The following is a 25,523-nucleotide window of genomic DNA, read 5'->3' on the forward strand; positions in this document are numbered from 1 at the left end:
GAAGAATGTGAAAGTAAAAATTATTTTTAAAACAGCCATTTGGAATGTAGAGTCGTTATAAATTAGAAAATTATTTTAAAACAAAGTACAGAGCATATGTAATATTTTTGGTTTATACACGTATATGCTACTAAAAGCATGCTTCTTCCAAAGTTCCCATTAAGCCACTGTTTTGTTCATGTCATATCTCAATAATTTAAGTAAACAATATACTTGATTCTATAAGCATGTTTAGATGTAATATGCCTCATAATAAATATTTAGACGATGCTTTTACTATATCGACATTTGAAAGTTAATTATATCTAAGCGCCAAATAGTAAACTCCAGTAGAGCGTGCAAAGTTTGATTATAGTAAAAAAGAATATCAAACTATTTGCAGTGTAACAATAAATATATTGAAATAAAACTAAAACTATTTAACGGATTTTATCGCGGTTTTTTATATTATTATTTTCTCCTTACTTATTTATTATTATTATGTTAAATAGTTTTTAGTTTTATTTCAATGTCTAACATTCGCGTAAACATAAGAAATCATTAAATAAATATATTAATATGAAAACTGTTCTAGGGCTACGAAACCTATACAACGACGCTGAAATATTTTACTATTCCAGTGATATATATAACTTTGGGTATATTTGTCGCTTAGATATAATTATATTTCGAGCGTTGATATGGTTAGCAAGAATTAAACGGGAAGCAAGCAAATTAGGGCCTTACGGGTATCAACCGTAAAATAAATTTTAAAATTCCAATTTGTAACTGTCCTCATGCATATTGGAATGTTTGGTATAGACGGACGGATAAATAGCTGTTTGGTTCTTAGTACATGAACACCCTTATATTTATATATTAAAGTAAATGTGAATCACTATAAATTATCTGTTTAACTATTTAAAAATATCATATATAAATTATATGTTGTTCTTAAACGGAAATATAATAATAATTAAGTTATACTTCTGTGTTTGCACTACTTTTCGGATGCACGTCAACGTTAAGAAATACTATAACTAGATTTTTTTATAAAAAGTAAAACAGTGTTATCCTACTAATATTATAAATGCGAAAGTTTGTAAGGGTGGTTGTATGGATGTATGTTTGTTCCTCTTTCACGAAAAAACTACTAAACGGATTAGGATGAAACTTTACAGTAATATTGGTTATACATTAGAATAACACATAGGTTACAATTTATAATGATTATGTGTAATTTTGTCATAATATAACGATACATCAAGTAAGTCAGAAAAAAATATCCCGGAAAACTTCACGCGGGCGAAGCTACGAGCGAAAATTAGTCTCTTTATAACTATAATTTCTAGTGATTCCCATTTATTTGCGTATAAAAATGACTACAATATTTAACTATAGTTTCTCCCCATCCAGATGTTGTACATTATAATACGAGTGATCTGGGAACCTTTCCAGTTCTATGTAGTCCATCTCCGTGCAAAGCAGTCGTTCCAGCATTGACACTACCTCTTTGAAGTCCGGTCTTGCTGATGGCTCAGCTTCCCAGCAATAATACATGATGTTGTATAGTTCGCGACGACAGTGCTCCGGCTTCTCTAGACGGTGACCTTCGCGGACCTGGTGGAAAAAATATTTGTTTTTTGATTTGTCATTTTATGGCTGTATGAATAGGGTCTGATTCACAATGATCAAGGAAATGGAAATGTCATCCGCCAGTTAATTCTGAATATAATTGCTCTTTTGTTTACCATTTATTTGAGGTTGATTTTTGTATTAATTGGTCCCGTATTTTCAATGATTGAAGTTTACTCAGATATCCCGTAACAGGTCTTAAGGACCGATTTTTAAATTTTCCGATAACTATGATTATTCGGTGAACTCTTTGTTATATTTCTGGCTTTCTATAGAAAATAAAATCATAGTTTTTTGTCCGATAGCTATTATCTGACAAATAAAAACAAGCTATGTTTTTTACCACAATTGAAATGCACCACCTCATTTGCGTAAAACAGAAAACAATTCAATGAACGACCATACAAATGAACCACGAACGTCAGTCATTCCGAATTAATTGCTTTGAACTTTGTAAACAATTTATTTACCAGTTATACCATCGATTAAATTAAACAACATTCAAAAAGTTTTCTTAATTCATATTCATAATCATATTTTTAATATAGAAATAAGATTAAATGATTTTTCATCATCAGCCCTGTATTATAATATACTGTCTCACTGCTGGGCACGGGCCTCCTGTATTACTGAGAGGGATTGGGCCTTAGTTCACCACGCTGGCCTAGTGCGGATTGGCAGACTTCACACACCCTCAAAATTGCTATAGAGAACTTCTCAGGTATGCAGGTTTCCTCACGATGTTTTCCTTCACCGTTTAAGCAAGCGATAATTCACAAAGTTTCATTCATTCAAGTTTTTGAACCTGTGGACATTCGTCTCCACAGTCCGTTCCACACCCAACTAGGCTATCGTCGCCAAATGGTTTTTAAAATATTACAATTATATAGGACAGTTTAAAAGGGCATTCAAGAGTTTTTAATTTAATAATGTTAATAAAATATAAATAAAACCGATATTTAATAACCAGCTGCAACGATTAATTACTTTGTAATAATTTCACATTTACTTCTATTTCAATAAAGCAACTTCACAAATCAAGTTCGAAAACTAAAACCCGCAGTTATCAAAATAGTATTCTCAATTCGAGAGTAATAATTAAAATTAATGTATTTGTTTATTAAGTGTATAAAATTGATTAACAGCATTTTAATTGGTCCATTAATTTGTATTGATCCTTTTTGCATGTCATTGACTTCGTTTGCAACATTTTCAGGAGTCAGAGATAAATTAAATAAATTACTAAAAAGTCGGTATTCATTTATAACCCTTTTTATCTCTAATCACTGAAACGAATGAAATGATTTTAACGAGTCAAGAAGCAATAAGTTTCTGTTTACTTGATTCAAAACAAAGAAGGTAATTTCCTATGTTAGATGTTGTAATTTTTTTTATATATAATAGAAAATAATATGAAAACAGAAATTCTCTTATGAAATCAACATCAAAACTGGTTTGAAAAAAAGCAGTTTATACTTGAAATATTGTTGCGAGCAAAATTGGGGACGTAGTATATCTCTCGTCTCGCTCTATCCTTTTCTCACGCACGCCGCGTTATGGGCCAGTGACACTCAGAGACGTCACGGTTTGCTATTATTGTTATTTGACAGGAATTCTTCTACCAAATTTCAAAGCATTATAACTAATTTATTATACCAGGGATTTTTAGGGAAGTAGGCAAGTACCCTATTGTGAGAGTTTGATATTATATTTAATTAAATACTGATCCAAGATGCAATACTAAGGGCATATTTTTTTGTTACTTGTTTTATTTTTTTCATTTTATAATATGTAATGATATGTTGCAATTTAATTAAAGATTTTTCTTTATATTTTTCGTGATACGATTCTATGATGATATTAAAATGAGGTGGGCCTTCAAAGGTCCCGTTACCTTATAAATTAGCATTTGTCATTTTAATTACCTTTCTCATGACGTCGCCAGCAGATAATCCAGGATACGGCGTTGAACCAAGAGTGACTATCTCCCATAATAGAACACCAAAACTCCAAATGTCTGATTTAACACTAAATATATCGTCGTATAGAGACTCCGGCGCCATCCATCTGAAATTGACAAACCATTAATTATAATATATTGTACTATTTATGCCCGCGTCTTCGCCCGCGTGGAAATTAGTGTGTCACAAAGTTTTTCCCGCGTTAATCCTGACCCACGAGATTTTGTACAACCACGCGACCTCTTCAACAATAATCGTTATATTTCAGTCAATTTACATAAAACCGTAATGTATAATGAACCTAAACTTTTCTCAATAATTACACTATATTTTAGTAAATACCGTACAAAAATCCGTTCGGTAGATTTTGTGCTAACCTCCTCCTTTTTTTGAAGTCGGATAAAAATCGATTACTTAGACGCAGACAACGTTTGGGAACTTTGTTTTATAATATCTATAAATGTAGTATTTGTCAAGTCTACCTATTATAAGATAACGATTAATGATAAAAGTTTTATATCTTAACAATAGGTTTATTCGTGTGTTATAATAATTCGAAAAAAAACTTGATAGGCCCGTCTTTATTAAGCAAAGTGTGGGAAAAAAATTGGCATCAGGGTTCCCAAACTCTGGAAGTCCACTGCTCGTAGTCATAAAAATGCATGCTACTGTCATTGTTCACTGGAATTGCAGTAAATAGTTTCATTTCTACCTTCCTCTTCTGGGACGAAGGTGAAATCTTAATATGTAAATGTGCATACCTTATAGGAAGACGTCCATCACTCTTTCTCTCGTAAACGTGGGTGCCAGCCACGTCTCTCGCGAACCCGAAGTCGGCCACCTTGCACGTCCTCTCTTCCGTAATAAGGACATTCCTGGCAGCTAAGTCTCTGTGGATTATCTGGAAAAAAGTATATTATTACAAATACCGATTACACTAGACGATATGTACAATGGTTTCATATGTCGCACTCTTAATAAAATAATGACCTATTTCAAAATTGTTAATTTGTGGCAGTCATCAAAAAAATATTTTTTGTTTGCTAGTTGAGAGATTTGATATCTAAAATAATATTCTCACCTTCAACGGAACCTATCCCACATGTACGTTATGCATTTTCAACCATGTTACAGTAAGGATCTGGTTTAATTCGCACGACCCGCCTTTAATAATACAGGTAATAATTGTCACACTATAACCAATATTGTAATTACAATTATTGTCCCGTTTGTCGTTACTACAGATGGGTTGATGACCAAAGAGCCTGGAACAACATCTTCAGAAGGCTCTCAATTGGCCGTAGGGTCGGAGGCCAGTTGCAAAAGGCAGTGTTGCTGAACACGGCGCGCATTGTGAGGAGATTTCTCACTTTGAATCCCTAACTGCCGGTGGCCTGGGTTTTGAGCTTCGCCATCGGAGGGTCATTAATTTTTTTATATTTTTATATGTATGTTTTTAATTAAAGAATATATTTGTTAAAATGAAAAAAATACCTTTAAAATAAAGAGAATATTGGTAATAATATTGAATTTAATATTTATTTTCAACACAAAATTTTCTCAGTTATTTAAACATTTTCGTATTATCAATTTATAAAACTGATGCTAATACCTAATGCTAATTGAGTTCTCAAGTTATAAAAGTAAAAAACTCGGAGATAAAAACGTTTCTGTCAAGTCGTGCTAAATTTTTTTATCTCAATCATTTGTTTTTACAAAAGTTACATCGAACAATTTAAGGCTCAGAAAGTAGTTATTTCTATGTTAATTTGATTAAAAATTATAAAAATATATTTTTAGATGAATTTAATTCATTTTTCCAACGAACGATATTCATGGACGATAGAGTTTGTTTCTTAATGGTGAGTGGTCACTATTCTCTATACTTCATATGGCGATATTGAGACTCAACATCTAATATTATTGCTGGATAATTAGATTGTTACTTGATGGTAACATTTACCATCTACGCTCGACACAGCCAATACCTTAGCATTAAGGCCTTCTTTCAGCCCTAGTCAAGTAAAATGAAGGCTCTTATAAGACTGGCAAATTATAAGAGAATTCACGGTGAGGCGAAAGCGCTCGGTGTTCGTCCAGTGTAAAAAGACCGTTAACTTTATTTGAACACGGATGAAAAAACGGCATCTATGTCTCAACATTGGTAACATGAATGTCTCAAGATGACGAGTTAAGTTCAATGTCACGAAGTACCTCGTAACTCATAGTTACAGTGCTAGTGTTAATAGAGAATCCACTTGTTGTATGAGGCGAGCAGCTCGCTCTTCGCAATATTGATTTGTATATACTTACAAAAAAATATATAAATATAAAAAATCCTATTGTTTATAAGTACTTATAAAAGTAAATATTTTTTTCTCGTTTATACATAAGTGACCTTGTGCTTAAACGTCATAGGTAAATACAACTCAATAAAAACTGTAACAATGATGGAAAAAATGCAACAATGGAATGTCAAGTAATTAAACATAACGGCAATGGATGAATGAACATGCATTAGAATTATGCACGCAATAAACGACGTACTGGTAGTTTTTTTCTACCGTAAAACAGTACCAAGTTCTTGCGTTTCGGATTGCGACATTTTAACCATTGTAATTCATGCAAATTCTTAACATCCAAAATCTCAGTGTAATAACGTATTTTTTTAAATTTTTCAACCAATGTTGGTACATGGAACTGTACACCACCATTGCCACTAAATTAATAAAAAATAATTTTGAACACACCCTTAACAAATTTATACCGTCTATCAAATGTTTAAGTTCATAAAAATGTCAAGGTTATTGTCAAGATAGAACAGGAAAACAATTACAGTTTCATTAAACATTTTCGGCTGATGGACGGCTTGACGACTTTATCTTTTACGGTGACAAATTGATGCATATCTATTTAATTAAAGTTAATTTGTGTCTCCAAGGTGAGCATTGGCGTATCTTATTTTCTTCTGGAACAGCTGCGGTAGCAAAATATAGGTCGCCGAATTTAATAAAGGCCTGTACCTGGTGAGGTCTTTGGGCAAAGAGGTTTCTAGAACACCCTCCCCCACAACTCCCGCCCCGTTCTCGTCTTCACTATGTACATGGTGGTGGTTAGGGAAGAAAATGGTAATTACTATGCAAGAGGAGTGGTGAGATAAGACTATAGCCATTAAACATATTGAACAGATGTAAAATTTTATATAGTATATTTAATAAAACAATAAAAAACTATAGTTTTTAATTATTTTTTTTTTTTTAAATAACAAACTATAGTTTGTTCTACAGTTAGCCAGAAAGTAGCTGAACCAAATTCAAAATTTCAAATCGCCTGTACACGTTAATTTAGTCAATTTTTTTTTTGTCTTTGTATGAACTAAAATAACCTCTTTTATTTTATTATTGTGAAGAAAATAATTATATTGGTGAGAACCCGTATGTGTATCAGCGATTTGAAGTTTTGAATTTGTTCAGCTACTTATGTGGTTGACTGTTTCTATATGTGATTATAATTGAATATTTGAATAAGTTTTGACTGCTTTTATAGCGAAAATAAACGACCGGATATTGCCGCAATTTTATAGACAAAAAGTACAAAATTTTGACTACCAATGTTCTTTTTCTTAGGGTATTATGTAATTAAAATCTTAAAGATTATCCATTGTACTTGGTAAGTCGAGCGTGGAATATAAATTTATGAGGGAAGTTTGAAAATGAAAGGGTTTTGTTCTGGAAACAATGGCAAATAAATCTTTGGACGACGCGAATTTTATCCCTAAATGGGTAGGAAGAAGCATACCGGATAACTCTTGTGCAAATTTGGGGTCTGAGTGAAGTTACCTTTCCAAAAACGTTTTTGCTTACTTCATGTATGCAAAAACGTTCCGTATCCCATTTGCAGTTTCCCCCGATGTTGACTGCGGAGTCCGATAATAATAATAACAAAAACAAATACCTTATCAGTGATATTAAACCAACTTACCCCTTTGGAACTGAGGAAGTCCATGCCCCTAGCGACTTGGTAAGCGAAATGTGTCAGGTCTCTTGAGGTGAGGAACTGACTACCCCCATGCGTGTTGCCGTAATGACGCTCAGCTCTGGAATCTCGTAAGAACTGCTGCAGTTTGCCGAGACTGACGAATTCCATTATAACTAGCGTTGGTTCCTGGAATGGAAAGAGTAGTTTCAAGGTTATTTTTTTATAGTATTGTGGCAAGCGCTACAACTTATAAACAGTTGCAACATTTTGTTGGTGGTAGGATATTTTTTATATCCGCTCGGATATCGATCATCGTATACAAGGTGTAAAAACCCGCCATAGTGGCCCGCGTAAGTGTGTCGCGTTTCGGGATCAGCCTGTGTATATCGGGTGCCAACAGGCCGGCATGATTGTGTCGACTGCCGTGGGGTAATCATCTCTCGTCAGTCGACGTTCTATTGGACCCCACTCCATTTACCATCAGGTGCAGTGGGGTCACTTTGGTGTGAAAAAAAAACATAAAAGCAAATGGTCCCATAACTTTCAATTATAAACTTCTGTGTGAAACTGAACGTTGTTCGTAATTTTGCGACGACGCTCAATATTAAGTCTCATAATGCGTAATAAAGTTATTACTATAGTTACTATTTTCTTCAAACCGGCACCAAAATAATTTGTGGATTCTTTACTAAAAATGCCTGACTTAAAGACTGAACCCAGGAGTTCATATCCTGGTCTAATCACTGTCAATAACAATGTATATACCAAATAGTAAATACCTATCAAACCTCGGACATATGGACAGGTCTGGACTATCATCCATTTTATATCTCGTCATAAAAAGGCTCGCCATCCAATCACTTTCAGCCGAAATAAAATATTAATAGCAGTAGTGTTGTAATTGTTAACTATATATATAAAAAATGAATCCCTATTTCCCTTGGTCACGCCATCACGCGTGAACGGCTGGGCCGATTTCATTATTTTAACTGTCAATTGTTTGAAATAACTGTCAGCGATCGACAGAGTGCACGCGTGCATACATAGTTAAGACAGGACAACGTCTGTCGGGTCAACTAGTTAATAATAAAATAACTAACAAGATATTAGCTAGATTATATTTATCGCCTTGTTGGAGGAATTAGTGGCAGCACATCATGTCATCATCATCAGAAAATCAAGATCTAAGTAAAATTTCCGGTTTAAAACAGACCGACATAGTTGTGTCGACTAGCGACAGGTAATCAACTGTCATCAGTCGAAACTACTTGGACCCTCCTCCACTTATCACTTTGTCGTCCCCGTATTTAAAAGTAAAAAAATGCACACCTGATTTATCCAGTGTTAGAATTTCTACATAAAAGATATAGCGATAGGCTCGTTCCCTATCACATCATGGAATATGTAATGAAAAATGGTTGCAATAAATAGACCTTTAAAATGGATCTTTACACTTTAAGTGCACTTGACAAATTAATATAAGTCGAGATAAATTTTCTGTATCAAGAGATAGTGGGCCCATTGTTTGGGAGTCCATTGTTAACACTTTTTAGTACGGTATAGACCCTTACCCAATCAAGATAAATTTTCGTACGTTCTCACTGTTTCTGACATGAAGAGACGATATTTAAAACTATTGTTTTCCCTCGAAATGAAACAATTTCGGATATTATCGCGGTATTTTATATTTTAATTTTCTGTCGACGTTTCGGAGACTTTTGTAAAATGTAGATAGATATTGTAACTATGAGTTTGGACGACTGACACCTCAGTCCGCCCTGTGATCATGAAGACTGTCTCAGCTGACGTCAGTTCTACGATCTATGTACCCTGCACACCGCAACTTTAGCTTCCCAATCCTCTGGGCTATGTCTGCGACTTTCGTTCGTTTGATCACGTAAACAAACATGAATTTTTATGGGTAAATTCTTCTATTTAGTACTTTACTTTTTCTATTTTATATTTCTAGAGTTATAATTGCAAATTGTTTCATGAGCTCCAGCATTTGAGTGCTCATCTTTCATTATAATATTTCTAATGTGAAATGTGAATACTTATTACTGGTTTTTATTCCAATTGTTATGGTATTAATGTTTTTATATCTGTAAGTCATCCATATTTTTATAAATAAATAAAATATTTGACTCACTTTGTCAGTACAGCATCCTATAAGTCTAACCACGTTGGGATGTGATCCTAAGTTCTTCATCACAAGTAGCTCTTGTATTAAATCTGTTTTCTCTTTCTCCGATGCGTTTTCTTTGAGCGTTTTCACAGCAACTGTTTGTTCGCCTTTTTTACCTGAAAATAAAATGATGTGAACAAAAAAGTAAGAAATAATTGCTGAATAGCCTAATTTATAAGGATATGATGAACGTAATGTTTACTAATATCTAAAGCTGAAGAGTTTGTCTATTTGTTTGAACGCACTAATGTCAGAAACTACTGAACTGATTTTGATTTTTTTTTCACTAATAGACAGTTACTTTACTCTGGAGTTCTATAGGTTACTTTTTTATCCCGAGAAATTATAAACCAAGATTTTTATCCCGGAAAATCTTTTCACGCGGCCCGAGCCTCAACCAATATTACGTATTTTATTTTTACTGAAACAAAAAGACCGAAATTGGAATTTGTATGTAACTAAGAATAAGAATAACATAGACTACTAACAAAAAGAATTACATTCAAATACGCTACATTATATGTAACGAAACAGCATATTCAGGGACTCATTCTTGAGTATTTTGCAAGATGCGACTTGTGAACACTGTTCAGGTAAACAATATATAGATAATTGGGCGATATCTCTTGTACAGAAATCCTTCCGTTTCCTGTCAGCATGAATGGGTTCTTGGTACATTAAACAATATTGATTATTGATGCTCAATGCTTTTGGATTTACTGTTATCTTAGTAAAGCCTTAATTGAGAATAACCAAAGCATCATCGAAGTCTACCAATCCGCACTAGGCGTGCGGATTGGTAGACTTCACATACCCTCAAAATTCCTATAAAGAACTTCTCAGGTATGTAGGTTTCCTCACGATGTTTTCTCACCGTTAAAGCAAGCGAAAACTCACAAAGAATACAGACATATTGTTTTAGAAAAATCAGAGGTGTGCGCCCTTGGGTTTTGAACCTACGAACATTCGTCTCGGCAGTCCGTTCCACAACCAACTAGGCTATCGCCGCTAATAAAAATCTGTTAATCTCGTATTTACTTTAATAAAAAAAGCTAGTTTTAATGGAAACTTCAGCGCGAGAATTCAACATGCACACGTCCGGTTTATATTTAGAATTTCTGCTTTATAAAATGCTACTTCGACGGATCCATATTAATTATAATCATTATTTCGATATTTATTATAATATTCGCTTTTGCTCGTCCCGCTTTGTATTTTTCGGGATAATTCAGGATATGATCTACTGGAGTGTCAAATGTTATCCGAATCCGTGCAGCTGTTTCTGAGTTTACTTCTAACAAAAACATACAAACATCGAAGGAATATCACATACCTTCGCATTTGTAATATGAGTAAGATAAAATATATGTAAATAATTTTATATCCAAATATTCAGATAATTATTAATCGGTAAAAGTATTTTATAATGAAAAACGTATTCTCTAGGGAAGGACAAGAAATAACTTAAGGGATAGCGATTTGAATATTGGTCGACGCTATGGTTTCATTAAAGCTTAAGGAAAAGCAATGAAACCGAGCTTAAATTTTTATGAAATTACGTAGATATATATTAAAGTAAATTTGCAATGATTTTTTATTATGAAGCTATCTAAATAGAATCATGTGTACAGTAATGGTGGTAGGTCTCTCGTATGTGAGAATCCGCCTGGAAAGGTACCACCGCAATGTCTATTTCTGCCGCCAAGCAGCAATATGTAGTCACTGTTGTGTTCCGGTTTGAAGGATATTTTAGCCAGTGTAACTACTGGCGACTACTAGCGGCGATAGCCTAGTTGGTTGTGGAACGGACTGCCGAGACGAATGTCCGCAGGTTCAAATCCCAAGGGCACACACCTCTGATTTTTCTAAAAAATTATATGTGTATTCTTTTTGAATTATCGCTTGCTTTAACGGTGAAGGAAAACATCGTGAGGAAACCTGCATACCTGGGAAGTTCTCTATAGGAATTTCGAGGGTATGTGAAGTCTACCAATCCGCACTAGGCCAGCGTGGTGGACTAAGGCCTAAACCCTCTCAGTAGTAGAGGAGGCCCGTGCTCAGCAGTGGGCAAGTATATAATATTATTTTTATAACTACTGGACATAATAAGACTTAACATTTCATGTCTCAGGATGGCGAGAGCAATGGAATACCAAACAATACTTTGTAATTAAAGGTGTTGGATGGTGTTTCTACTGTTTATGGGCGGTCTTATTGTTTACCATTAGACGAAAAGCAAACACGTCTCGTTATTCAAAGCAATTCAAAATGTAGGAAATGGATGTCAGATTTATAACATGTCTCTTATGAATGTATCTCTGATTAAAATTTAATCTGTTGCCTCTCTCTGTACCTTATGAGTTATAATGAAAATAAAATAAAAATAAGTGAAGTAATCGAGTGTGAATTAAAACATTGTTACTATGAAATGTCAAATTGGATTTTTCCATTGAACCTAAGTTTATTTAGCATGTAAAGATGCATTCAACTCTGAAAAATATGCATGTTTGTATTCGAGCTGCAGAATGTAATAACCACCCCTACGACCTGCTACATAAGGAGCAAATTGAAATGTGCATATAAGCTACACACGGCGCTTGTGTCAATCATGACCATAGCCGTACCACATACATTAATTATTCTCAAAATTAAACAATCAAAGTCAAACTTGCATGATTAATGGGGTGCAGTGGAAACTTTGCAGACGATCATTTGATTTCAATGTTAGGTCTGTCTAAACTAATCAAGCGCAAAAATGTCTCTAACTTTTAATTACCGTTCTGGGTTTCATACTTTTTTAAATGCAATCAAATCAAAATGGTTGATTTTTGTCGAAGTTTGAAAAGAAATAATTTTATTAGAGATATTTTTTAAAATATTCACATGTAACTTATATGTCATTGGTCTATTGTCGAATGAATTTAATTTTTTAGGGATATTTCTGTAAATATTCAAATTGAAGTAATATTGAAGTATTCTTGAATTTAGTCGATAAGTAACAATGTACGAGAAAAATAATAAGACAAAACAAAACTTTTTTTTTTACTTTTTTTTCTGTATAATCGGTGCGGCTTCATTACTATTGTGAGTTTAGACTTCAATCCACTATGTTAGCTTAATGTGGGTTGGCAGATAAACTTTTAAACGACCAAACGAGTGCGAGTTGGATTCTCGCACTGAGGATTCCATTCAAACTACCTTTTTTTATTAAAATATATACGAAATTATCATATTTTTCCTACACATATGCTGTATGACACTGTTTCTTGCGAAATTTTATGATTCCAGGTCAACGGGAAGAAGAAGAATAGTATAAGTAGAGAAGTAGTAGATAGTTACACTATAGGTTTTGATTAATTTGTGATATTGTGAAATATGCGATATAAACAATCATAGCTTTTAATTTTATGCTCATGGTACGATATATTTTATATCCCGGATAGCAAATATCGTTCACGAGGTGTTAAAACCCGCCACAGTGGCCCACGTATGTCTCGCGTTCCGGGATCAGCGTGTGTATATCTGGCCCCAACAGACCGGCATAATTGTGTCGACTGTCGAGGGGTAATCATTTCTCGTCAGTCGACATTATAGGAACCCACTCTACTTTCCATCAGGTACTGTAGGGTCACTTTGCCGTGCCGACTTGTAAGGTTGATTTGTTCATAGTTGAGAGACCTTAGATGTGAGTATTTCATATAATAATCAACTTGATACCTCTACGCATCCCTGAGGAAAGGGTTTTGACAGACAGACGGACAACAAAGTGATCCAAATTCCTTTGGTGATACTGATCCCTTAAAATAGTCATGAGCCTAATTAATAACTGTTTATCCCTCTAACATTGCTAAAGTATTACTTTTGGCGTAATCTTAAAATATTTCCATTGGAAGTACATTGTATTTTACGATCTGTATTGGTGCCGCGTCGAGGAGACGTGACGAACTCATTTTATGTCTCCAAGCACTGGTCGTAAAATAGCTTCGGGACTGGCATAATGCATTTTGCGGACAAGTTTAGACTAGAGACATGAGATGTTAAGCCTTATTATATTCAGTTGTTACACTGGCTACAATGTTCTTCAAACCGGAACACAACAGTGACTACAAACTGCTGCTTGGCGGCAGAAACAGACATTGCGTTGGTACTTGTCCAGGCCGACTCACATATGAGAGACCTACCACCAGTAGGTATCTATACTGATTTATAAAACTAAAGAGTTTGTTAACTAACTAAATTCCAGACGTAATCAAAGTATACTAGAAATACACATACCACACGTGTTACAATATCGACGGTGAGGAACGAACATCGACTTTACAGCAGAGTCAAGAAACCAAAATTTACATTTAGCAATTTATTTTTATATTAAGATGCTTTTAGACGGGAAAATACTTTTCACGTATGTAAAGTGACGAGACTATAATTATGATAAAATGAACCTTTTCGTTATTTGCATTTCTAACATCTATATGATATATTTATGGTTGTTTTGATATTCCACTATCGATTTTTTTTATTGCTTTGAATGACGAGACGAGCCTGCCGTTCACCCGATGGTAAGCGATACGACTGCCCATAAAACATTTGTTTTATTTATGGTTATTTTTAAAGTAGAAAGTAAGCAATGTGCGCCTGTTGGCAAGTGACCATAACCAGATAGAGGACTTATAATATGGCTGGATGGGTAGAATGGCATGGATCAATAACTATGCATCTAAAAGATTTCTTTCTGTAAAAAACACAACAACAAAGCCAGTTCTCACGATAGTGTTTTCCAAATTTATAAAAAGTAGGTTTTATTTCCTTAAAATCTTAAAGACTCGATATAAAAAGAAAATTAACCGTTATTACTAATCTAAAATCCAGGAATCAAATAAAATTTAAAGACTTGAACCGAAATTATAAAACGGAAAAGACAGGCGATAGTTAAAAGAAGTTGATTGGAGGTAAAGAAAGCCCAAGAGGAGGAATAATCCCCGGTATTAAGTTTTGAAGTGGCTTCCGTTTAGGACGAACCCATCACGTTTTGATTAAGTAATCACCATCCCCTCGGGAGTCTATTACTGAACTGAATTAATCTGTTCCTATCAAGGTGAAAATATTTGCGCATTTTAAGTTCGTAGTAGATTTTGGTAATATTGTCTGTATCTGTGATTTTGTTTTGATGATAAATGATTGGTGACGTTTTTTAAATTCAAATTATATTTATTGTGATACACAGGTAGGATTAAGGTGTTATACATTTATATTACAGCTATGACCCGCAATAATAGCACACAACAATTTAACATTCTAGAGAAGACAGAATACATTCTATACATTAACATCATCAAGATAATCGTTCAAATAGTAACAACATTTGTCATGCAAAAATTTAAATAATTTATTTTTTAGTCACTAATGTCTTTCAAATCTCGTATTGGTTTTGGCAATTTGTTATATATGTCAGGAATTTCTTTTATAATAATGCAGTTTTATTGGGTGTAAATATCATTTTGTTATTACGTCTGACACAATTGCTAAATTTAAAAAGGTGTGTATTAATTTTAGCATAGTTCTTATTTTGTATTGCGGTTTTGTGCTGAGGGCTCGGGTTCGATCCCGTGGGTTCGGTAAATTTGTATTTTTTTCTGTTTTCTGTTTAGTATTTGTGTTTAAAACTAGATTACATCTCAAATAGTCTTACTTATAAAAATGTCGCAAAACCATGTTTAGTTAAAACACAAATTTCCTCAATCAGCTGTTAGTCAAAACCCGCTATCCTGCCTCTTAATAAGGTTTAAACTAGGAACCGGTGATGTTTTTGACAGCTATTTAAGCAATTCTTAAGCACCTCTTTACGCTTAAGCATGTTTATACGTAAGGCTGTATAGCGATAGTCTCTCCTTTCCTTAGTATTGTAATGCTCTTTGGTCTCTACCCCTATCATGGGACGTTCTTTCTACGGTTAGCAAGGCATTAGTTGCAAACGCGAGCACTGTGATAAATAAGAATTCAATGAAAAACATGTAATATGTGTTTAGCTAACTTATTACAATTTATTCTAACAAAATATTACTAATTTATTTTAATAAAAATACTTTATTAATAAGTTTGGTATCCAAATTTATTTAAGGTAATTCAGTTCGATACTTTTTCATCATGAACAACCGTTCTGTTGATAAAGAAAGATAAGAATAATATTCAGGTTTCGATGCCTCAAATTATAAGTAATTATTGTTGACTTGGGATGTGAGGCTTCACGCAGCGTTTACTTTTCTGTGGTTAGTGACATTGTCTGATGTTTAAAATTACTTGCGTATTATTTTTGACTGACTTTCCAATAATGGACGAGGCTTTCATTCGTGTTTGTATTTTATTATGTATCTATACTTATTTTCTGAGTAAAAACGTGTGAATTGCGAACAAAACAAATATCAATAAAAAGTAATTTTAATTTTAAACTCTAATGCCACTACTACTACTTAAAGAATTCTTCGCAGTGGCCACACATTTTTATTCTGAAATACACTCGCGCACCAGCATATTCGCACTAAAGTACAAAATTATCAAAAAATTAGTAACTCAAAGCTGGGATTTTTGGTAAAAATATTAGTTGGATGATTTTTGGTATAATTTTAGCAGAGGGAAAAACGATTATGTGGTTTTATTAATTGAATGTCAAAATTACCCTGTATATACGTTTACTTCTAGCAAACATCCAAAGATTTTCACAAACTTTCACCTTTATAATCTTAAAAGGAATAACAAGAAGTCAGAAGAGTTTGTAAGTAATGAGATCAGTTTACCATCAATATCGATGGCTTGTGCGCGCCACACTTGGCCGAAGGCACCTTCTCCGACTATGTTGAATATCCTCAGCCGATGCCTGGGGAACTCCCACTCATCCTGCGGCTCTTCTTTCGTGATCGAAGTCTCTTCGGACAGCTGGAAGGTAATGAGAAATTAAAATAGGTGTCATCTATCTGTATATAGGTTTCCTATGGACTTCAAAGCGGCTGAAGCGATTTCAATGTAATTTTTACGTAATAGACAAATTAGTCTAGATAACCTTTGAAGTTTGGTAGCTTTCAGAACACTAGAAGTCGTCTGGCCATACATAATGAGTGCTATACGTCATTTCATCCACGTAGACGCACCCTATCACCTTTTGAGCAGGGGTGTTGCAGGATGATTCAAGCCCTTTCGCCGATGTTATTTATAGTAGAGTGCGTGTTCACACGCCCTGTAAACTATAAGGAAAAGTAGCGGGGAGCGTCTTTTTAGATGAATTAATGACCTACACTCGTGCGAAGTCGGGGTGTGTCGCAAATTTTTAAGTAATTTTGTTGTGTTATAGAAGTCTTATAATAATTTTGTTTTTTGTAAGAATTCTTGAGTGTAAAAGGAAATATTTTTTACTGCCTCCGAAAGTAGATAAGCTGACGACCCACGTTATAGTAAGGGCAACAACCAAGCCGCTACCTGCCGCGAAATACTTTTTTGTAGCTTAACATTTTTTTATACTTCATTACTTTGATGTAATAGGAAATCATGTCAATAGACCACTGAAGCAGTAGTCTAACTCTACTTAGCCCTTCAGAAAAACGGGTCGGCGTAAGCCTAATTATATGATAACAAATTATTCACAATTTTTCTCCACGTGTATGCAAACTACGAAATATTACTGTCGATATTTTTTTACGTGAAATAATCATTTCATGAATAACGAATTAACCCTTTGAGCTTTGAGCCTTTCAAAGACTAATATAGTAACAGTATGTAGCTATGTAATTATGTTTACATGAAATAAACTTCTTTGATCGCTAGAGTGTGGGCACAGGTACACCTAACACCCACATTTCGCCGTGTTTATGTCGAATGATGTAATAGGAGATGAGCTTATGTAGACAGTGACAGCCTTAACTTTAAAAAAAAAACGACGCGAGGAAAAATATCCCTGGTTTTAAAATTTTCTTTGGTAAATCGTAAAAAAAGGTCCCTTAGGCACCGCGCGAGATTCTTGTAAGCGCCAGACCCAGGGTGGTTGCCCGGTTCACCCTCAAGCCGCCTGTGTATCTATCACAATCCTCTTTCCTTGTATTTTGTGGGAAATTTCACACAATACAATAATTATTTGTCTTGTCTGGATCCAGTGAAATTCACAGCTAGTGGTAAGATATATTGTATATCGGCTCGGATAGCCACCACCATACACAAGGTGTTAAAACCCACCGTAGAGGCGTGAGTGTGTCACCGGGATTAGTTTGTGTATCCGGTACAAATAGGCCGACAAAATTGTGTCAACTGGCAAGGAATGATCATCTCTTGTCAGTCAACGCTATCTGAACCCCACTCCGCTTACCATCTTTTATTTTTATCTATTTTCCGCTACCCTAGTTAAGTAGGATTTTTTTTTGTAATAATGCCGAAAATAGGGGACCGTCCTATGCTTGATTTTGTCCATTATTCTATATATAATGGTTAATAATACGAAAAAGAAGCACTGCTGCGAAAACTGCATAAAAATTGGCTAAAAAATGAGCGAGTAATTCATATTTAAAATATTGTAATGTGCAGAAGTGGGCGCGATGTGGGGATATCGCTTCATCTCTTTCTTTCGCACGCGTCGTTATTCCCGATGACGTCACATGTGGATATTTCGTCTCTTTTCTGTTTCTTGTTAATTACCCCTTCCACCGAAATTCAAAGACTTATAACTTGTTGATTTTTTGCCGGATTTTAAATATTCCTTCTGTGTTATAATTTATATTATGTAAATATTTGATAAAAGTAAAGAACAAAAATGAGTCCGGTACCCTATTGTGGTTCGTATTTTCATAACCTTAAAACATGTTATGCCACATGTTAGTTTTATGGCAAATACATCAACCTATTTGCTTCAAGCTGTCAGAAAAGAATTGACAAAAATAGACTTTATTTAACGCCTAATAAGCTCTCAAAGCGCTGCCGGCAGCAGCTTAGTAGCCTTTTCGGGATTTAAAAAAAAATAAGACAAAAATAGACTTTATTTCGTGCCTATTAGGGTTGCTCTCAAAGTCCTGCCGCTTGGTAGTAACCTATATTGTTGAATATGACCTCCCAAAATAACCCAAAACCTCCGTGATAAGCATGGCGGGGAAATTGACTGAATCTAAATAATGTATATTTTTTATGGCTTCAATAAACATTTTCATTTAGATGAGTTTTACTACCACAGAGATATGAGATTGTATTTTTAAAACGATATTTTTTTAAATCTACCGTTACAGCTAGGTGTGTATATATATGCGCAGAGCCTGGGTTATAGCGAACGCTTTATAAGTAAAAAGTTGATACGTTCAGTTTATTGGTACTAGTAGCCAAGTTATGAGTGATTGGAATTATTAGAGGTGCGGATTACATCCCCTGGACGTTCTCTTCTGTTAAAATTACATGTATGTTTTATGTTTTTACGTTGTCGAGACGAACTAAAACCGCTTAAATCCATGGCTCAATTCTGACCTAAAATAGTTTTACATTATTTTTCATATGATTTTGACGGCGACCCAAAAAACTCAATTTCCCTTCTCAGTGGTTTTGGGACTTAATGAATCCAATTTCCCCTCGCGATGGTTTTCCAAATGACTTATTTTTTTTATTTTATTTTCATTTATTTGGAAAACTTATAGCTAGGTAATACAATATGAATTCATAATAAAAAAAAGGCCAATTATAAGTTTTCACAATTAGGACTTAGTTCATAAAGGTCTGTATATGTCTGTATATGTCCGTTTTAATGATCACCACCAGGTCGCCCACCAGCGTACACTCTTTATTTAAAAGCCCCCAGCTAACCTGCAAGTGGTTGTTGTCCCAGCATTCGTAACGATTGGAGTTGGCCCGCGGCCGCTCCCACATGTTGAGTGAGGCGTCTTGAAGGACGATGCCACTCGAATCCTTACTCTGTGGACAATACGGATATTGTTCATTTTTGTTTGATTTATTTTTGCCTGATATGGGCAATAGGCCTCCCATGGGACGGAATAAATATAGTACCAAGTGGGTCTACTAGTTGCGTCTCTGCCTAACCCCTTCGTAGATAAAGACTACTTGGTACTTCCTAAGGTACTTATATTAAAAACGTTAGGTTATAGCTATCTCTTTTTGTTGCTAGATTATTGTTTTTGGATTCCCTAGGTAAATCTTAAGATGATCATAAATTTGGGGAAGGGTGAAATAGTCATACCCAGTTCTCTACCACCTATGCAGGCAGTAACTACAGAAACACTGGTTTCATTGTTTTTTCTTGTTTTTTTTTTACAATGTTTGAAACGTTGTATACTTGTTACTGTCCTAAATAAATTATTATTATTTTTTTTTTTTAATGACGAAACGAGCTTGCCATTCGCCTGATGCTAAGCAATAAGACTGCTCATAAACAGTAGAAACACCAACACCTTGAATTACAAAGTATTGTTGGGTATTCTACTGCGCTCGCCATCCTAAGACGTGAGATGTTAAATCTTATTATGTTCAATAGTTACACTGGCTACATTGTGCCAATTTACTGTTTTAAAACCCAGCAGTAGCTTACGTAAGTTACATGGCACTGTGGGAAGATATCTTTCATCCCTAACCTTTCTATAATACGGACAGTGGCTTCAGCAGCTGTCAGTGTAATGTTTCTTGGGACCAAGTGGATTACGTCTGCGCGGCGCTATATTGTTTTCCGTTCTTTAGTCCGTCAAAAGAGCTTTGTATTGTATAATTTATAACTCGACTGAAATGTTTATTTTCCTTATTCCGAAGCATAAAATATTAAAATTTGTCAACGACTCGAGCCAACGTATTTATTATTTATAGTATATTGTAGAGGTATCTAGTCAAAAGAATTATAAGTGTTTATGCCAAGAACCTGTCACGATCTCCTCAAAATATGATTTTAACTTTAGCTGACGAAATATTATATCATACTTTCCTAAAATGTTGTATTACCTAAGATATTTGTTTTAAGGCTCTTTAAAAATGTATACGCACACGTATACAACTTTGTGTTATCGTATTAATCGCATTGTCCAGTTCCAATTCTGTATCCTTGAATCCAAAATTTGTTACTGTTTTTGTATATCAAAGAGGTGAGAGCTTGGAGACTTGAAGCATAGGGCTACATTAGGCGCCATTCTCTTTAATACATGTATGTACTTTAATAGCATTTATGTGATGATGAGATAATAAAATATTTAATATTATTATAAAATGACGTAAACTGCATTACTGATAACATTTAACAACGTAATAAGTTTAAACATAGCATTACGTGCTTTTAGTTCCATTTATTCTGTCATACATTGTCGCAACGCTAATTTTATCGACTTCGCACGTACGCTAATGGACAATCGCTTTACACTCAATTATCTAATAGGCGTCTATTTTTGATACTTCATTGAAATTTGTTCAAGTATTAATACTTCATATTCTTCAAACCCACTTGTATAAAATTGTTGTAGTTGAGATTGTGCAATTGTTTTAGGTAGCCTTTTTTCACTATATATTTAGAATTTGACTCAGACTGGCTCGGTGGCGTATTTTTATTGTGTGCGTGATACGACCACCGTTCTGAGGTTTCTGGTTCGAATCTAGGGTCGGGCTATATGATATCCGGGTTTCTTTGCCCAGTATTAGTCCGGAGTTTGGAATTTGTGCCCGATATGGCAAAAGGCCCCCTATTACATCATGGACGGAACATACTTGGCGAAAAGTTGCACCTCCACCGACCTCTTTGGGAATGAATGCATGATGTTTATGTTTGTTTTGAATTTGGATTTAAACTTAGATTAAGACCCTTTTTACAGTATCTGAGTGAACCCTAAACGCCGAATATGATATAGGGTGATCAAATAAAAAGTCAAACTCTCACATAAACAGTAAACACAATAGCACTATATACATCTCTCCTCGTCGTATACGTTTACTGGCGGGTAAATTTTACCTGAACATTATAAAACAGGCTTAAAGAAGTTTTAAATACCTTTTGTTCTTGTGATCACCGGTGATCATGCACCAATCAACCAACGAATATGGTTATCATTATATTAAAAAAAAAACACTTCGAATTGATAACCTCCTCCTTTTTTTGAAGTCGGTTAAAAATAGATAGAGCTATCCTAAAGTTAACAACTCAAAACTTACTCACCATGTCATCCTTATCCTTCTTTTCCGATTTGCGCGGATAGTTCTTCTTCCATACATAAATTATGACGACAATAACAATGACAACAAGGCTCCCGATCGCGACCAGTGGGATCATCGTGAGCGACACATCACCATTCTTAATAGACTCCTCTTTCGCCTCACTACTCTTATTGGTGTCATCTCCAGCGACCTTATTCTCAATCTCAGGGTTATCTTCAGGTGGCTTCGGAGGGCTAAGTGTAGTGCCGACTGTTGTTTCAGGTACAGTAATTTCTTCATACACAGTAGTTGCTTTGGTGGTTAATAGAGGTGGAATATCTTTTGGTTGTAGCCGCATAGGATCGTAGGTGTTGAAGTATCCCTGCACTGGAGGACGAGGTATTTCTGGTCTTCTCCCTTTTGTGTCGGTTATGGTCGCGTAGACTTCTGTGCGTTGGGGTATCGATCCGCCGACAGTCGTTACCCATAACGAGTAAGAACGGTTTTCCTGTAATGATAAACTAGGTTAGTGGATGGTTTGGTGTTGATTTTGGCTTATAGTAAACTGAGGTTAAAGAATAGTTTAGGTCAGCGATCCAAAATCAGTTAGATTTCTTGCAATAATTTAATACTTGATAATATAAATAAAGAAAATAATTGCATTGTTTATTATTTGGTTGGTTGGTTGGAGTTGTAAACTCAATTTCAAGAAAAAGCAATATTAACATACTACATGATGAATATGAATTCAGCTTTTAAAATTTTATTATTTGCTGTATATTTAACAAATAGAAATAGGCAGTTTTTTTAATAAAACTGTGCAAACGATATTTATTTACTACAATAAGAAGTTCATGATTATTTTTTAAAACTTTCTCTGTCAATATCTATGTGCGATTACTTTGATAATCTAAACCTATAGAACCTACCGGTGGTATAAATAGTGATGGACTTTAGATGATATAATTAGCAGTTACTTAGAAATTAATCATATAATATCTCAAGATAAGCACAGAGAAGTGCCACTCAATACTCTCTAATTCAAAGTTGTGTGTTACTGCTGTTTATGGGCTATCCAACAGACGAACAAGATGCTTATCTCGTCATTTAATTGCAATATAATTATATCAGCTCTAGATACTCTAGATACTGTCCCACTGCTAGGCACGGGCCTCTTCTTCTATTAAGAGATTAGGCCTTAGTCCACCACACGGGCCTAGTGCGGATGGGTAGACTTCATACATCCTCAAAATTCTTATAGAGAACTTCTCAGGTATGCAGCTTTCCTCACATTTTTTTTCTTCACCGTTAAATCAAGCGATAATTCACAAAGAATACACACATCATTTTAGAAAAGTCAAAGTAACGTGCCCTTGGGATTTGAACCTACGCACATTCGTCTTTGCAGTTCGTTCCACACTCAACTAAGCTATAGTCGCTTATTGCAGTAATCTCACCTTATCAGTAAGCGTGTCATTAACAGTAACGACTCCTGTCTGGGGGTCAATGACAAACGGTGCTGGGGGGCCATTGGTCTCCAGCCCGTAGGTGACAGGCTCGTCGCTCGTCGTGTACGCTGTGGTAACAGGGAACCCCTTGGGAGCGTTCGACCTTACGAACCAGTTGCGGTCAACGTGGACGATCGCGGGCAGGTTGAATCCTGGCGGCTGTTGTGATGATGCTGTAACAGAAGAATTGAGTTTTATCAAGGTATTACAAAGCCAAGATTTGTGGGAAGTTATATTTTTCAATTATTAGTACTTTTTTTAGTGCTGAGTTTTTATTTTGGTTTGGGAGATACGTTTAGGTAATATGTATTTGTATAAAATCATGTTTGAAACTAGTTGTAAGAAGGTTATATCGTTTAAATAGTTCACGATTGTATTATAAGTCTGTAAGCTTTTTTACAATAAATAAATAAAGGAATGTCAAACAAATATTTTCCTCGGCACAAAATTACAGGGATAAAAAGTCTATAAGTTAATCCAGATGATCTACCTTGTATGTCAAATTTCATCCAAATCCGTATATCACTTGATGTGTTTACTTGTAACAAACATCCAAACATTTTCATTTATATTAGATAAGATTGCGTCACAAGAAGAGTTGTTCCACTAAATTACCCCTTTTGCTAGTATATTTTACTATCGATGATTTTACTGATATATTTTGATCTTAGAATCGAGTTTTTGGATAGTAATAGAACTTGGGACTTATCTGGTTATACTTACTTGAGCTACAATGGCGGGTTTTAGAACTTGTGTACAGTGGTCGGTATCCGGGCGGATAAAAATATTCTAGTATCAGCAAAATCTATACTAATTTTATAAAGAAATAGTTTATTCGTTGTAGATTTGTAGGTGTTAATCTCTAGAACCACGAGACTGATATTAAAGATTGTTTTACAAATAGGAAGCTGCATTACTCTTAAGTGCTATACGCATTTATTCCGGAAACATATAAAGTGGGACTTTTATCCCGGAAAAAAATTCAGGCGGGCGGATTCGCAGGAAGAAGCTAGTTATAATAATATATTTATTCCATAGATCCGGATTGTCATTTAGTTCAGATATTTATCAAATAAATTCCAGCTATTTTTCCAGATATTTGATACAATATTTGTTAATTGATTGATCCGATACAGATTTATGTTGTATTTTCGGTTGATTTAAGAAAGGGCGTCTGGGGTGTCGAAGAAATGTTCCTGATTATTTTTTCTTATAGGCAGTCCAAGTGTTTTCACCGTCTTAATCAGGTCAAAAATAAGTAAGTTTACTACGAGGTAGTACCAATATCACACAAGTTTGAATTATTATGCCTTTGACTATGATCGGAAACCTGAGATATCAAATGTTTCATAAACTTTACATGATAGTTCAAACCGGAATACAAGAGGGCTCGGTAGCGCTTGTTTTGATGCACAAATAGACAAAACCGTAATAAGTACTTAGTTATTAGCTTTTATTTCTCCACCGAAGCAGTGCTATCCGCGACGCGAATGTGGTGTATTCAACTTGACGTCCTGGAGCTTTACTAAGAGACCAACATGAGGGTTTTAGCTAGTAAAAATCGGCATATTCTGCTTATCAGTAGCAGGAGGGAATTCAAGAACATTTTCCACATGGAAAAAAAGGTACTTAACCTGAACCATAAAACCGGGCCTAGTTAACACGCATCTTAAAATTGAACATTATAATTTGGTTTTTAAAGATTAAAATTGCATAAATAGTCACATCATATATCATCATCAATTTAAAGTGGGAAAAACGGTGTCATAAGGACATTAACGGGGCTGAAAATGGCTACAGAAATGTTTCCGGAAACCGTGACAGTAGCATATGCGACATATTGGGGAGCCGTAACGACGGAGCTGTAGACAGGGGCGGACTTAAGTGAACTTTTATGGGGATAAAACATTGATACCGAAAAATATTATAATACCCTTGGAAGTATTCATATTACAATAATATCAGCCCTATATTCTATAATGTCCAGTGTTGGGCGTGAGCCTCCTCTACTATTGAGAGGGATGGGATGGAGGAGGGATGGTTTCATATTATTGGCAAGAAAAGCTACTTGGTATTGCGTACCGCGTTTTCTGATATCTCTAGATTTTCACTTTTCGAACTATTTTACTTTTATACTACATG

At 34.8% G+C, this 25,523-nt stretch overlaps 1 protein-coding gene across 3 annotated transcripts in view; it reads right to left on the bottom strand.

Annotated features, from left to right (window-relative positions):
- Positions 1–433: 433 nt before the first annotated feature.
- Positions 434–25,523, bottom strand: part of LOC115449721 (tyrosine kinase receptor Cad96Ca) — an 88,534-nt gene continuing 63,444 nt past the window's right edge. For 2 of the 3 annotated variants that reach the window (XM_037440726.1, XM_037440725.1), the window contains exons 3-11: positions 23,331–23,554; positions 21,896–22,381; positions 19,558–19,665; positions 16,530–16,668; positions 9,703–9,854; positions 7,557–7,739; positions 4,337–4,476; positions 3,540–3,681; positions 434–1,599 (exon numbers count right to left, since the gene is read on the bottom strand). In XM_037440726.1, coding sequence (XP_037296623.1) covers positions 1,375–1,599; positions 3,540–3,681; positions 4,337–4,476; positions 7,557–7,739; positions 9,703–9,854; positions 16,530–16,668; positions 19,558–19,665; positions 21,896–22,381; positions 23,331–23,554 — 1,799 coding nt within the window. In that variant the 3' untranslated portion in view covers positions 434–1,374. The remainder of the gene's footprint in view (positions 1,600–3,539; positions 3,682–4,336; positions 4,477–7,556; positions 7,740–9,702; positions 9,855–16,529; positions 16,669–19,557; positions 19,666–21,895; positions 22,382–23,330; positions 23,555–25,523) is intronic. The other variant, XM_037440727.1, reaches the window with a different exon arrangement.

This window comes from Manduca sexta, chromosome 20, assembly GCF_014839805.1.
Source record: "Manduca sexta isolate Smith_Timp_Sample1 chromosome 20, JHU_Msex_v1.0, whole genome shotgun sequence".
Lineage (NCBI taxonomy): Eukaryota > Metazoa > Arthropoda > Insecta > Lepidoptera > Sphingidae > Manduca > Manduca sexta.